This window comes from Ambystoma mexicanum, chromosome 5p, assembly GCF_040938575.1.
Source record: "Ambystoma mexicanum isolate Mex_15411 chromosome 5p, UKY_AmexF1_1, whole genome shotgun sequence".
In the NCBI taxonomy this organism is placed as follows: Eukaryota; Metazoa; Chordata; class Amphibia; order Caudata; family Ambystomatidae; genus Ambystoma; species Ambystoma mexicanum.
The window spans coordinates 412,755,685-412,768,556 of NC_090930.1; the positions used below are offsets into that span (position 1 = coordinate 412,755,685).

Genomic DNA, 12,872 nt, shown 5'->3' on the forward strand with positions numbered 1-12,872 from the left:
ACTATGAAGAATGCATAATTGAGAGATTACATTTTGCAAAATTAAGAATTCAAATGAAGTGAAACATAAGAATGTAAGAAAAATAAGCAAGATATATTTTGACTGCCTTCCAAATCGAAAAAAAAATTAAGATGCCATTTTCTCATGTAGAAGTTTAAATAAAAATGTATGCAGGTCAGGAACACCTTGTGTGTTGTTGACAAAGATGAAAGGCACTCGTAGTGGTTCTGCTGTCCTGCTCTGGTTTTAAGGGTCCTAGAGACATTTAAGACCACAATCGTTACCTTTTAAAGACATACACTTAGAACATTGCTGCAGAGACTATTTACAATCTACCCGTCTTCAGACCCTGATGCCCCATTTCAGGCAAAAGTCTGCATATTCTAGGTCTCACTTACAGGGGATATGTGTTAGTGTCTCTTGTATTTTTCGTTGAATTAAAAGACCCCAATTGTTTTATAGAACGTTGGATTGAACATTCTTTAAGGAGTGTAGCCTGTCATTGGACCAGATTAAAACAAGACACAACGGAGGTATGCCGGTCGGGTTTTGTCCGTTTCATGTTTATGATTGGAATGACTGCCGATTTAAGGTATTCAGTGAGGTTACCAAATAGGTTTCACCGAACACTGTAATAATAGATTACCGAAAAAAGTTTTGGTATTTTTAAAAAATAGATGGGGGTTTGGGGTAAAAGGGTTAAACAGGTAGCGAAGTGGTTGGGATACAACCAGGAAATAACCTGGGGTGGGGGGGCACCTAAAAAACAAAAATACCCCAAAAAATGTCGATAAAAAATCCACTCGGTATATCAGTGTTCGGTAACATCATATGCAACCCCGATTTAGTAGTAGCGTGGGGGTGAGTAGGAGTTTAGAAACCACTACTTACCCCTGTACTCCTGTAGAGCAGTTGTCATTTTGTCATAGTGAGTGGCTGGGTTAGTTGGGGGTGTGTAGTGGTGATGTGGAATGTAATATAATCCATTCTAGACAAAAATATCTTTTAAGATATATTTTTTTTTTAAAACAATCGATTTTGAAAGAGCGGTCTTTCTAAATCTAGCTGTCACGCCCCTGCCGCACACAAGTGTGCGGCAGGGGCCGACAGGCTCAGCAGGACCTGGAAGTGCAGCACCAGGAGAACTGTGTGGGTTTGTGTGTTGTGTGTTTTGGTTTATGAGCGTCTGTGTTGAGGTAATAGTGACGGAAAGTGGGGCGTTTGGGCGAAACCCCACAAGTAAAAAAAAATAATAATAAAATAAGAAGCGGGTCTAAGTGAAAATACCTCAATATTTAGGTTTCATGATGTAAAACCTAAATAAAAACAGCCAATATAGATCAGCCTTTTACTCATAAGACCTTAATAAAGGAGGTATTTTCACATAGATCCGGCTTGATGGAGAAAATTGAAGTGTAATAACTTATGTTTACAACTGAGTGAGAGACATTTCGTTTGGATACACGTTTTAGTTATTGTTAATCGATATTTATCGATGATGCCATAGGGCATCTTCTCTTGACTGCATTGTGGTAGATATAATCTTGCCAGATGCTTGGTAGCGACTACCACCAACCACCGATGCAGCAAAGAGGGGATATCCTACGGCCTCATCGATAAAGGTCGATGAACAATGGCTAAAACGTGCATCCAAACGAAATGTCTCTCACTCTGTTGTAAACATAGGTTATTCCACTTCAATTTTCTCCATCAAGCCTATTACACACAACTGAAGGTCTGGAAGTTTGACCCGAGCGCATTGACGGCGTGCCCGAAATGTAAACAGGAGTAGACTTTGTTCTCCACCTCGCTTGGTCATGAAACAGAGTGTTCCCCTTCTTAAAAGATATTGTTAAACTAATATCTGAGATCACCTGCTGTACATTGCAGCCTGATCCCCTGCAGTGCCTTTTGAGCGCCCCCGCAATACGCAACGTCACACTGCTAGATTCATAAATGTGACATACTTGTTGGTGCAGAAGAACATTGTGCACAAAGGGAGCCCCCAAAACCCTGTCCAAGGAGAAATGGCTGACCAAACGTATTAATATATACGAGTGGGCAATGTTTGAATGCATCCACTAAGCCCAATGACATTTGGTCGGACCTCAGAAGGTAGCACAAAGAATCACCTGTGGAAAACACCTAATTTCTGTCACGCACATCTGGTTCATCACCCCACTGAAGTAATGTAATCATGCTTCTTATTTACTGTGTTTTTATATGTGGACACAATAGGCAACGAAAGACGCCTATTCTCTTAATTAAGAACAGTTTTATAGTGAACTCATATTTGGCTAATTAACTACCCATTGCTGTGCACAGGTATAGTTCTGTTTTAAGCATAAATGCCACAATATGTACATATTTGTGCCACATTTAAATTTTCTTGCCACAAAATTCACAAATCAATGCCATTGAACTAGTGCAGTTTCATGGAGGACTTGCTGCCGCTGTAATTTTACAATACTGCTAATAACTTGTCAGATGTCTCCCTACCTCAGTATCCCAGGTCTTGAATCTGAACACATTCTCGTTTTCCTCACACTTTAGACCACAAGGCTAGAGAAGAGATTGATTAGGGAAGATTGAGAAGGCATGGGGCCAGTCTGTGGGGGTTTAGGGCCAAACAGGTGTAGCAGGAGCAGGAAATTGGGCAGAGTGCCATGTTGAGACATACAACGGGGTCACAAAAAGCACACTTACCACCAGCCATTGAAGAGTAAGAAACTGCAACCTGACATTTTAAACCCTCGGTTCATCATGGCTTACCATTCATCTAGCACTGTGCGCTTACCCTGGTTTCCAATTACTTATTTGGGAGATCACCCTTTTATCCTGCATCATCTTGTGCTCCTATCGCCACGTCTCAAATTAGAACTTTTTTACAGCACAAACCAGCTTGCTCTAGATATAATATCATATCGAGAATATCATAGCTGCGAACTTGCCCACTTCCATGCTTGACTCCACAAGCCAGTCCTGTTTTTTTCCCACTGCATGCTTGGACTTGTAAGCCCGTCCTTATAACAGGAAAAAACAAAAATGCAATTGGGAACAAAAATAATCAGGACTGGCTCAAGGCGTCACACGTGGAACTGGGAAACGTGGCGGGGGGGGAATACATTGAATTTTTCAATACTACAGGCACCACCCTAATTTGTTCTTTTGCTGTTGTCCCTCCATTAACCATTACTTTTAGAATTTAAATACCCTCTATGATCGGATCACAATAGGAAAGATACCTTACACAAGTAGTTTAAAATAGACCCAGTTAGCATGGAAAATACCTTCTAGGCCTTGCAAATTCTTAAATATCCCTCTAGACCTGTATGGCAAGTTCCTTAATTTACATACTCGACCTAAGAGAAATGCACTCCCCTCATTTTGATGGGAAACGTGTATAATTTCATATTTCTGTAGAATGGTGCATGCCACCATAAGCACACTTCATATTAGGTGCATTGCTGCCACCCAAAGGCCAGCCATGTACAGTGAAAGTATTTGCCGTTTGTTTACAGTAAACGTCCAATAAAATGTTTTCAAAGATCCCCATTCACACAAGCAAGGTTGAGTGCCACGTAAATGAAACTCACCCTTCATAAAAACTCCTCGCCAATACGAATGGGCTAGTAGATTTTGGTAACAACCAATTTGATCCAAAAAGAAAATTTTTTAAAAAATAAATAAATAAAACAGACCGTATGGCCCTTTTGATCAAATTGGGTGGCACCGTTTTGTTTGATTACACTGATAATTCCATTCCATCTTACCGAAGGAACACTGTTTTGAACAAAATGAGGGGTTTGGGCTGAAGTAGGATAGAAAATGATGTTGGCACCACCCAATCCAGCCTCTGCCAAGTAACGAATCATGTGCAGGCCTGCTGCTACCAATCCGCCAGAAGCACCATCACAGGCTGTGTTTTCTGGCCCTAGTCGAAATGCTAAAAAAAATGTAATTGCAAAACTTAAGGAAGAGCTCCACGTATCAAACAAAGTGAGAAATATTTTGCCAATATAGTGGGGCCAAGTCACTTTCCCAGACGTCCAATAAAACAGAAGCGAGGGAAAACACATGGCCGGCAGGGGCAAGAGTGGCATCACCAGTAATCAAATTTTAGGACGGGCACAGAGGGGGCCAAAGTCAAAAGTAGAGGGTGCCACAGACAAAGGTGGGGGGGGGGGCGCCTACAACGTGTGTCGTCACAAGCACTCCTGCAGAGAGGATTTTGTGCACATCAACTACCCACACCCTACTTCACCTCCTCTCCCATCTCAATACAGGTACAAAACCACTCATTGACTGATGGCTCATCATTAGCAGTTTTGTGCACTACATTCTGATGGGAGGAGCTACAAGCTGCTCTGCACACTATGGAAGTCGCTGTGCAGAAGCCGGGCAGGAAAACCCGAGATGTGGCTCGTGCTCATGTTCATACGGATGCCAGAATGCATACCAAGATCACTGCTAGCTTTGAGAAAAAAGGAAAGTATTTGCTGTGCGATATGCAGACATTTGCCTTATTGAGTGTCACAAATAACACCATGAACAGAGAACACGGTCACTGCTTGCCTTGGGTAAGTGGGTGTTGTGTAGTAACCCTCCCATGTGTACTGCCCCTTTAAGGGGATGTGTCCCTCCCGCGCGTATTGCCCTTTTAAGATGGGCTCATAAAAAGGGTGCCCTGCAGGCACGTGGAACAGAATGGCTGCAGACTCCGAAATGGAATGACCCGAGTCCGTCTTATTAAGGCCTGCAGGCACGCCCTGTGTAAGCAGGGTCTGCAGGCCTGGTTGCCATGGGGCCCTGTTATAATATAGATAGCTGTTGCCATAGTGCATGCATGATGTAGTATGCTTCTGGAATGTTGTTTCCAGAACCATACAACTGATGTGACAACAACATTGAGGTCGCAGTTTAAATAACTTAAGAAATATAATACTTCCTTGCCAGCGAACAATTTGTTTACAACAAATTGGCAATGAGGATCGTTCGCTTTTCTGGAGAGGTCCGCGGCAGAGTGATGATGAACCAAGGCGTGTGGAGCAAAATGTAATGAAAAAGGAACTGGGGAGTGGCCAACAAGTCAAAAGAAGAAACAGATAATAATGAGTGGTGATCGTACATCACAAGACATTATATTGAATATACCTGGCACTGTGTGGAAAGTTGCAGTTGAAAGAAGCATTTTCTAAAACTGTGCGCGAGCAAAGATCTGTGATGCATTAGAGGAAAGGACCTAAACTACGTAAAACAAGCAGCCATTTTGGAAAAACTGAAAGGTTGCCATGACGAACGTATGAACAATCATACGAGAGGAAAATCTCACACGGAGCACACTGAAAACAAAATAAAGCCAGTACTGTACAAAAAACAGTAAATATAACAGACAAGTGCATCAGAACAAATTAAAAAGAGTGAATGAACTGAAGGAAGTTGAGCCATTCAAACAAATGCACGAGTAGGAAAAAAAATAAAGACAATAATAAAAACTAAAAAAAGTTCCCTTTGTGACAAATATAAAGAACAAGTATACAATTGGTTGAACTGTCGAATAAGACTAGAAATATCACACTTCATCGGACCATAATTCAATTATTAGAGCAACCAAAATGCAAAACATTGCCGCCCCAATTCAATTCCTTGCACAACCAGGAAATCTGGTATGCACTTGGGAACAATGGCTAGACAGTTTAAGTATATTTAAGAGCAATAGGAGGAGTCAAGTTCAATGATGATCTTAAAGAAGCCACGTTACTGAACTGTATAGGTGCTGAAGCCCTAAGAACATTACCAGATGTAGTTAATGTTGATGATGGTTCCGAAGAAGCAGCAACTAGCTCTGGCAAGAACAAGAAATATGAGTTGGCTGTGAGAAAATTAACCAGAGATGTTGGGAACAAAATTAAAATAGTACTAGAACGGTCCAATTTTTTCTCCAGACGGCAAAACAAAACAAAGGAGAAAGTGTTGACACATACATGGCTGCTCTAAGAGGCCTCATATAAACATGCAAGTTCACGGGGATAGTGGATGAATATTTGAAAGATCAATTAGTATTACAAGTTGCAGACTCTCGATTCCAGCAACGTCTGTGGCAAACGAAAGACCGGACCCTGGAATAAGCTACTGAAATAGCCAGATCAATGGAATTAGGAGAGAAATGCATGAAGGAGATGCGGAACAAAATAGAAATTGGCAAAGTAAGGTGCATTCAAGACATCCAATTAGAAACTCCTGACAGGGATGAAGAGACTTTAATTGGAATGATTAGAAACATGACAAAAGACAATCCTAGCAATAATAGAAGGAATGAGAGAATCAACTAGTGGAATGCAAGGAAGATGCAACAAATGAGGCAGGTACAGACACAATAATGTTTATAAAGACTACCCAGCATACTCAGCAAAACGTTATAGGTGTGGTTACGTAGGTCATTTTGGGAAAGTATGCTGAAATGCCAGGGCAGGAGGGAGAGCTGGAGCACATCCCATTAGTAGAATGCAAAGAGATGGGAACCAATTCATGAGGAACAGTATGACGAACATAAGGTGGTGGAATGAATAAGTGGCCTGAACAGTTTTCTGTCTATCACCATTGAGATGGAAGAACAAGTACAAATACTGACACTATCTCCAGCTGAAGAAGGTGTAGGTTTCATGGGTGTCTATGTTAGTGAATGGTGCTTCATTGAGAGTAATGGTTGACACTGGCTCACCATACGCCATGGTAGATATAGAAACATTTGTGAAAGAACTGAAAGGAAGAAGAGATAATTTGCAAGATACAAGAGTAAGAGCCATTGGATATGGAAAGACACCCATCAATATAATTGGATATAAATGGGAGCATTTAAGCTTTAAAAGGAAAACATACTGCAACTGAATGTAGTTGCAAATGGGTTTTCCATCGTAGGATGGTGGGAACAAGCTTTATTACAAATCAAAATACATCCAGGAGAGAATGTTCCCATTTTAGACATCACTGAAGACAGTTGTGAGACCAGTGAAAATCTAACAAAGAGCTTTCCAAAAGTGTTCAACGAGACCATTGATACATTAAAAGGATTTGAACACTGGATTGTGTTAAAAAGAAGAGATGGCAAGCCTATAGTTCACAAGGTGAGAAATATTCCAATTAGTAAAAGGGAAGCTTTACAGAAGGACCTGGTGAGATTGTGAGAACAAGACATTATTAAACAAATAGAAAGCTTAGAATGGCTTTCACCAACTGTTATTGTGCGTAAACCAGATGGGTCAATCAGGATGTGTGTGGATTTGAGAGACTTGAACGCAAATATTTGGGTGGATAGATATCCACTGCTAAACATAGGGGAAATGTTTGGCAACAATGAACCCAGCAAGGTTTTTTACAACACTGGATTTATCATCACCCTATCACCAGGTGGTACCAGATGAGTCGAGGCACCTCACGTCTTTCATCACTCCATTAGGGGCATTCAGATATAAGATGATGCCTTTAGGGCTGGCATCGGCAGCAGCCATATTTCAAAGACTGATGCACCAGTTGTTTGATGGTCTCCAAGGAGTTCATTATTTTCAGGATGATATACTCATCTCAGCAATGACTGAAAAAGAACACAACGCAAAATTGTTGGAGTATTACAAGTTATCCAAGAAAGAGGTCTCACTCAAAATAGAAAAATGCAAAATAAAGAACAATTAAGTAACTTGCTTGCATCATTCTATAAACGCAGAAGGAATAAAACCAAGAAAAGCTTTGGTAGATACAATCCTAGGTATTCCTGAACCCATGAACAAAGATCAACTTTGAAGTTTTCTGGGGTTGATAGAATACTATTCGAAATTCATACATCATTATTCTGACAAAACAAGATGTATGAGAGAATTGATAAGTAAAGGCACAAGCTTTATATAGTCTGAAGAATGTAGAGGAGAGTTTGAACAACTGAAGAAATTTATTAATACAGCTCCAACACACAAAATGTTCTATTGCAGTGCCAAAAGCATAATTTCGGTGGATGCCAGTAGCATTGGGTTGGGTGGTGTCCTCGAACAGATACAAGGGGTATTGTAGTACCTATTGCTTTTACCTCTAGGATTTTGAGGGGCGCAGAATAAAATTATTCAACCATAGAGAGAGAAGTGTTGGGAGTGAGGTGGATTCTAGAACATTCTAAAAGCCTCATTTGGGGTGCACCAATTGAACTGAGAACTAATCACAAGCCATTAATTCATGTACTGGGTTCTAAAAGTACACAACTAACATCACCACGGATCAAGAGGTGGATTTTGGACATTATGCAATATAATGTTATGGTGAAGTACACTCCAGGGAAGTCCAATGTTGTGGCAGACTGTTTTTCGAGGTTACCTTGGGACTGTGATGAGAACAGTATGAAAAACGATGAATATATAGAGGAACAAAACAAAGTGTATAATAGCACACATCAACCCAAGTTTTTCGAAAGAAGAATGGACCGTAGCAGCAGATGGAAATGTTGAACAGGAATATTTGAAAAGTGCCATTAGAAGTGATTGGAAAGATGTTGATCAGAGCATCATGATGTGGGACAAGATAGAGAATGACATTTCTTGTGATAAAACATGTATATACGGAGATCGTATCATCCCACCAGTGTCTTGGAGAGATAAAATAATGAACATTGCTCATGAAGGTCATGTGGGGAGGAACCTCACAAAAAAAGAGTAAGAAAAGTGTATTGGTGGGCGAACATGTGGAATCAGATGGAGCAACTGGTAAAAGAGTGCACAGCATGTGCTGTCAGTGATAAAGGGAAGAAGGTACAACCAACACCTTTACAACCTGTAGAAATTCCCAAGGCTGTATGGACCAAATTAGCTATTGATATAACTGGGCCTTATGAAACGCTAGGGCCCCAAAAAGTGTATATTATAGTTTTAGTGGATTATACATTCAAGTGGGTAGAGTGGGGTGTAGCAGAAGGCACAGTTACTGCTACCAAGGTGGTAAAATGTTTGGAAGAGATTTTCAATCGTGAAGGAGATCCTCAAGAGATAATATCAGATAATGGAGTGCAATTCATGTTGTTGGAAATGCAGAATTTTATGAGAGAAAGGGCCATTGAACATAGCACAACTGCTTTGTATCATCCAACGGCCAATGGTCTAGTTGAAAGAATGAATGGATTTATTAAGAATATAATTCAACTAGCAATTGCTAACAACCTATCGTGGAAAGAAACTTTAAGAGAGGCGCTGAACACTTATATAGTTAACCCACATTCAGTTACAGAAGAACCCTTTACGCTAATGAGGGGAACAGCAGCCTCTAATAGACTTAGACCTGCTTGGCTTATGTTGAAGAAGAGCAAAGAGATTAACATGGAGGAGATTATAAGAAGAGTGAAGAAGAGACAGGCGGAATACAAGATGTACTATGATGACAACAAGCATGTGAAGGAGAGTATTATCAAGGAAGGGGATTGGATCCGTTTTAAAGAACCAAAAAAAATAATGAAAGGGGAGTCCAGATATAGAGTTCCATGGAGAGTAATGAAATGTTCAAGTAAGTCTGTAATTCTTGATGATGGCAAGAAGTGGTCCTGTGATGACATTGTATCATCTAGAGAAGGAACTCCACCAGAGGAGGAGTATGAGGTGGAAGATTTCAGAGATGATGCTGGGAGAAACAGCAGTATGTCGTCAAAAAACAAAAAAATAGAAGGATCATACAAAACTTTAAGAAAGATTTTGTTTATTACTGAATGACATCCAAAGTCTACATCTCATGGTGTTTACATAAGAGTGAACACTAATAATGATATCCTTTAAATGCTGTGTTATGCAACATTGTACAAAAGATTGGCAGTTGTTCAGAGAATATTTTAGTATAGTAATTGTATGTTATGTTCATCTTTTCTTTTTAGATCTTTTCAGTTTTCCTCAGTTTACCCCAACCACATTTTGTTTTATGATTATATGGAAAGGGAGATGTGCTAATATAGATAGCTGTTGCCATAGTGCATGTATGATGTAGTATGGCTCTGGAATGTTGGTTTCCAGAACCATACGATTGATGCGACAACAACAGAGGTTGCACCTTCCTGGGGACTTAATAATTTAAGAAATATAATACTTCTGTGTCAGCGAACAATTTGTTTACAACAGGCCCCCCTGCCAGCAAGACAGCCAGGGTCTGCATGTGTGGGCAAGGCTTCCCCTGCCCCTCCAAGACTGGGTGTCCCCCCAGCAGCCCCTCGAAGCACTGGGCCTCTGAGGTGCTGGTGTCCCATAGCACCTCAGGGGGCTGGTGCAATGAGCAGCCCCTCCCCCAAACTCCCATAATAGGGGGGGGCAGGATTCCAGCAACGCCACTGGGGAAAAAAAGCTCACAAATCGAGCGGCCAACGCTGCAGCAAACATTGGGGTGGGGAGGGGCAGACACCAACTACAAATAAAACATTGTTAGCCAATGCAGAATCCACAATAGGTTGTGTTATGTAGCCCTTTAGAGCCCCCGCTGAGAAGGTGCCGAGTCCACTGCCCCCTTTGTACTAGCCTGGCCCAGTAAAGGGCTGTATAGTATAACACAATTGATCAATGCCAACCACAAACGTGAAGAAAATTCACAATCAAGTAACCAGAAAATCATCACTATTGCCAACATCACCAAAAATATCACATGGGCTGAAAGAGAAGGTGGGTCACGGAATGAAATCAAAACTTCATCACCTCATTTCTAGAAGGTAGGGCCATGAAAGTGTACTCTGACCAGGCCAACGCTCCCCTCACCACCATCAGCTGTGGAGTCCCACAAGGGTCATCCACTGCACCGACCCTCTACAACCTCTTCACTAAACCCCTCTTTGGCTAACTGGACACTCTCGGCATAGCTTACAAAAACTATGCCGACGACACACAAGTACTCCTCCCCCTCACCGGAGACTAAGACCAAGACACAGAAGCTCTCCTCAACATTTACACCACTATCCAAACCTGCATGGCGATTAATGGTCTTTGGCTAAACGGCGACAAAACCGAGATCATCCTCCTAGCCCCTAGCGAAACTCTAACCAGCTAAGCCAAGATTATTCACACGTGACCATTGACAACATTAACATACCTGTCTCCACTGCCATGAAGACCTTAGGAGTCTACCTACACGCCACACTCTCCATGACAAGTCAGCACCATTTCCTCCGCATCCGCACTGACCACCAAACTCATCTACGCCATAAAACCCGACCTTACCGCACCCAACTGCCTCTCCATCGCCAGAGCCATCATAGAAGCCAGACAGGACTACTGCAACGCCCTTTTAGCTGGCACGTCAACCAAAAACCTAAACAGGCTCCAAATAGTGCAAAACAATGCGCTCTGCGCTGGACTGCACATCCCCAAATTTGACCATGTATCACAGGCCCGAAGAAATGCACACAGGCTCCCAGTCAAGGAAAGAATCAATTTCAAAATACTCACCCTCACACACAAATGCATCAATCACACGGCACCTCCCTACTTATCATAAACCATAACCAAGAATTCTTCCCTCCGTCCTAAAAGAAGCCACCATGCTAACCATCTCCAAGTTCCCACTATAAGAAGAGCCAAAGCTGGCGGCATTGGCTTCCCACACATAGCACCCAAGCTCTGGAACGCTCTCCCCAACTCTCTCAGAGCTGAACCCTCTCTGTACTCCTTTCGTAAATCCCTTAAAACCACACTATTCACATAACCTTCATCCTTGCCGTCTCCTTCCCTGACCTTCAACTGCAACCATAACGATATATGTCTGTAATGCCAGCATATGTAACCAAATATGCTCCTATAAAGCAAATTGCCTTGTAACCATTTTTGCCTTCCTCTGTAACCAGCTCAACGTCCTTATATGTAACAGCACCACGATGCCCATGGGCTGTTGTGCACTTTAAAAATATGAATAAATAAATACTAAAATAATTAAAACACTTGGGGGAATAAAGAGAGGCTGTTATAGATTGTGATTAGGGAAATCTTTCAGACACCCTGAAGAAAGGTGAATAATAAACGAATTCTATAACACCCCTCTTCCCCCAAGGGGGATTAATGTTGCCCTAAACATGAACGATGGTATTCCTCTACTAATTTTTTATGATCTGCCAGTTACTTATATTTCTTTCGAAGGTGAGTGCTGGTTATTAATCTGGGAATAATGTCTGTTTTAGATGCATGTAGCTGTATACCTCTGATGCACCAATACAATAGACAAGCTTAGTGTACCAAGAAGTTTGTAAAGGAAAAACCCAGAAGCTACTGATCAACCAGACTCGATATACGTATATAAATAGACCCAACACTATCCACATCGCAGGTTCTCGCCTCACACACCTTGGGGAACCAGGCCTTTTTGTCGGGGTCCCACTCGTAGATGGTGCCATCCGTGGGGTCCTCAAAGGTGTGCAGCAACTCCCCCTGTCCATGCTCTCCGTACAACTGCTGGAGCCGGAGTTGCTCCTCGAACTCCGCGTTCGCGTCCGAGGCGCCGCTCATAATTATAGTCGAAAGCGATTCCCCAAAAACCTCTGGGTGGGAGATAACGAAGATGCGCTCGTTGATGTCCTGACTCAGGTACTCAATCTGTGAAAGGAAGTCATTATCCTTAAGTCTTTGCTCACAGTAGGAAGAAGGAAAAACAATCCAATCACTAGTGCAAGCATTGGGGCGTCAGGCACCTAACATGGAAATTGAGAACGGACATAACGATGCACAACACAGGCCGCCATGTCTGATATAAATAACCTTTGCTGTTTGGCATGCAGTGAGGGTTATAACGGCCGTATTGCGGTTATATAGATTGAAAAAGTGTATTCTGTTTATTATATTGTTATTTTGTATGACTGTGCAAGTTAATACTTCATATGGATT

The 12,872-nt window shown here is 41.7% G+C and overlaps 1 protein-coding gene across 1 annotated transcript in view; it reads right to left on the reverse strand.

Annotated features, from left to right (window-relative positions):
• Positions 1-12,634, reverse strand: part of HTATSF1 (HIV-1 Tat specific factor 1) — a 456,325-nt gene extending 443,691 nt beyond the window's left edge. Inside the window, exon 1 of the mRNA XM_069612801.1 lies at positions 12,336-12,634. Coding sequence (XP_069468902.1) covers positions 12,336-12,497 — 162 coding nt within the window. The 5' untranslated portion in view covers positions 12,498-12,634. The remainder of the gene's footprint in view (positions 1-12,335) is intronic.
• Positions 12,635-12,872: the final 238 nt, after the last annotated feature.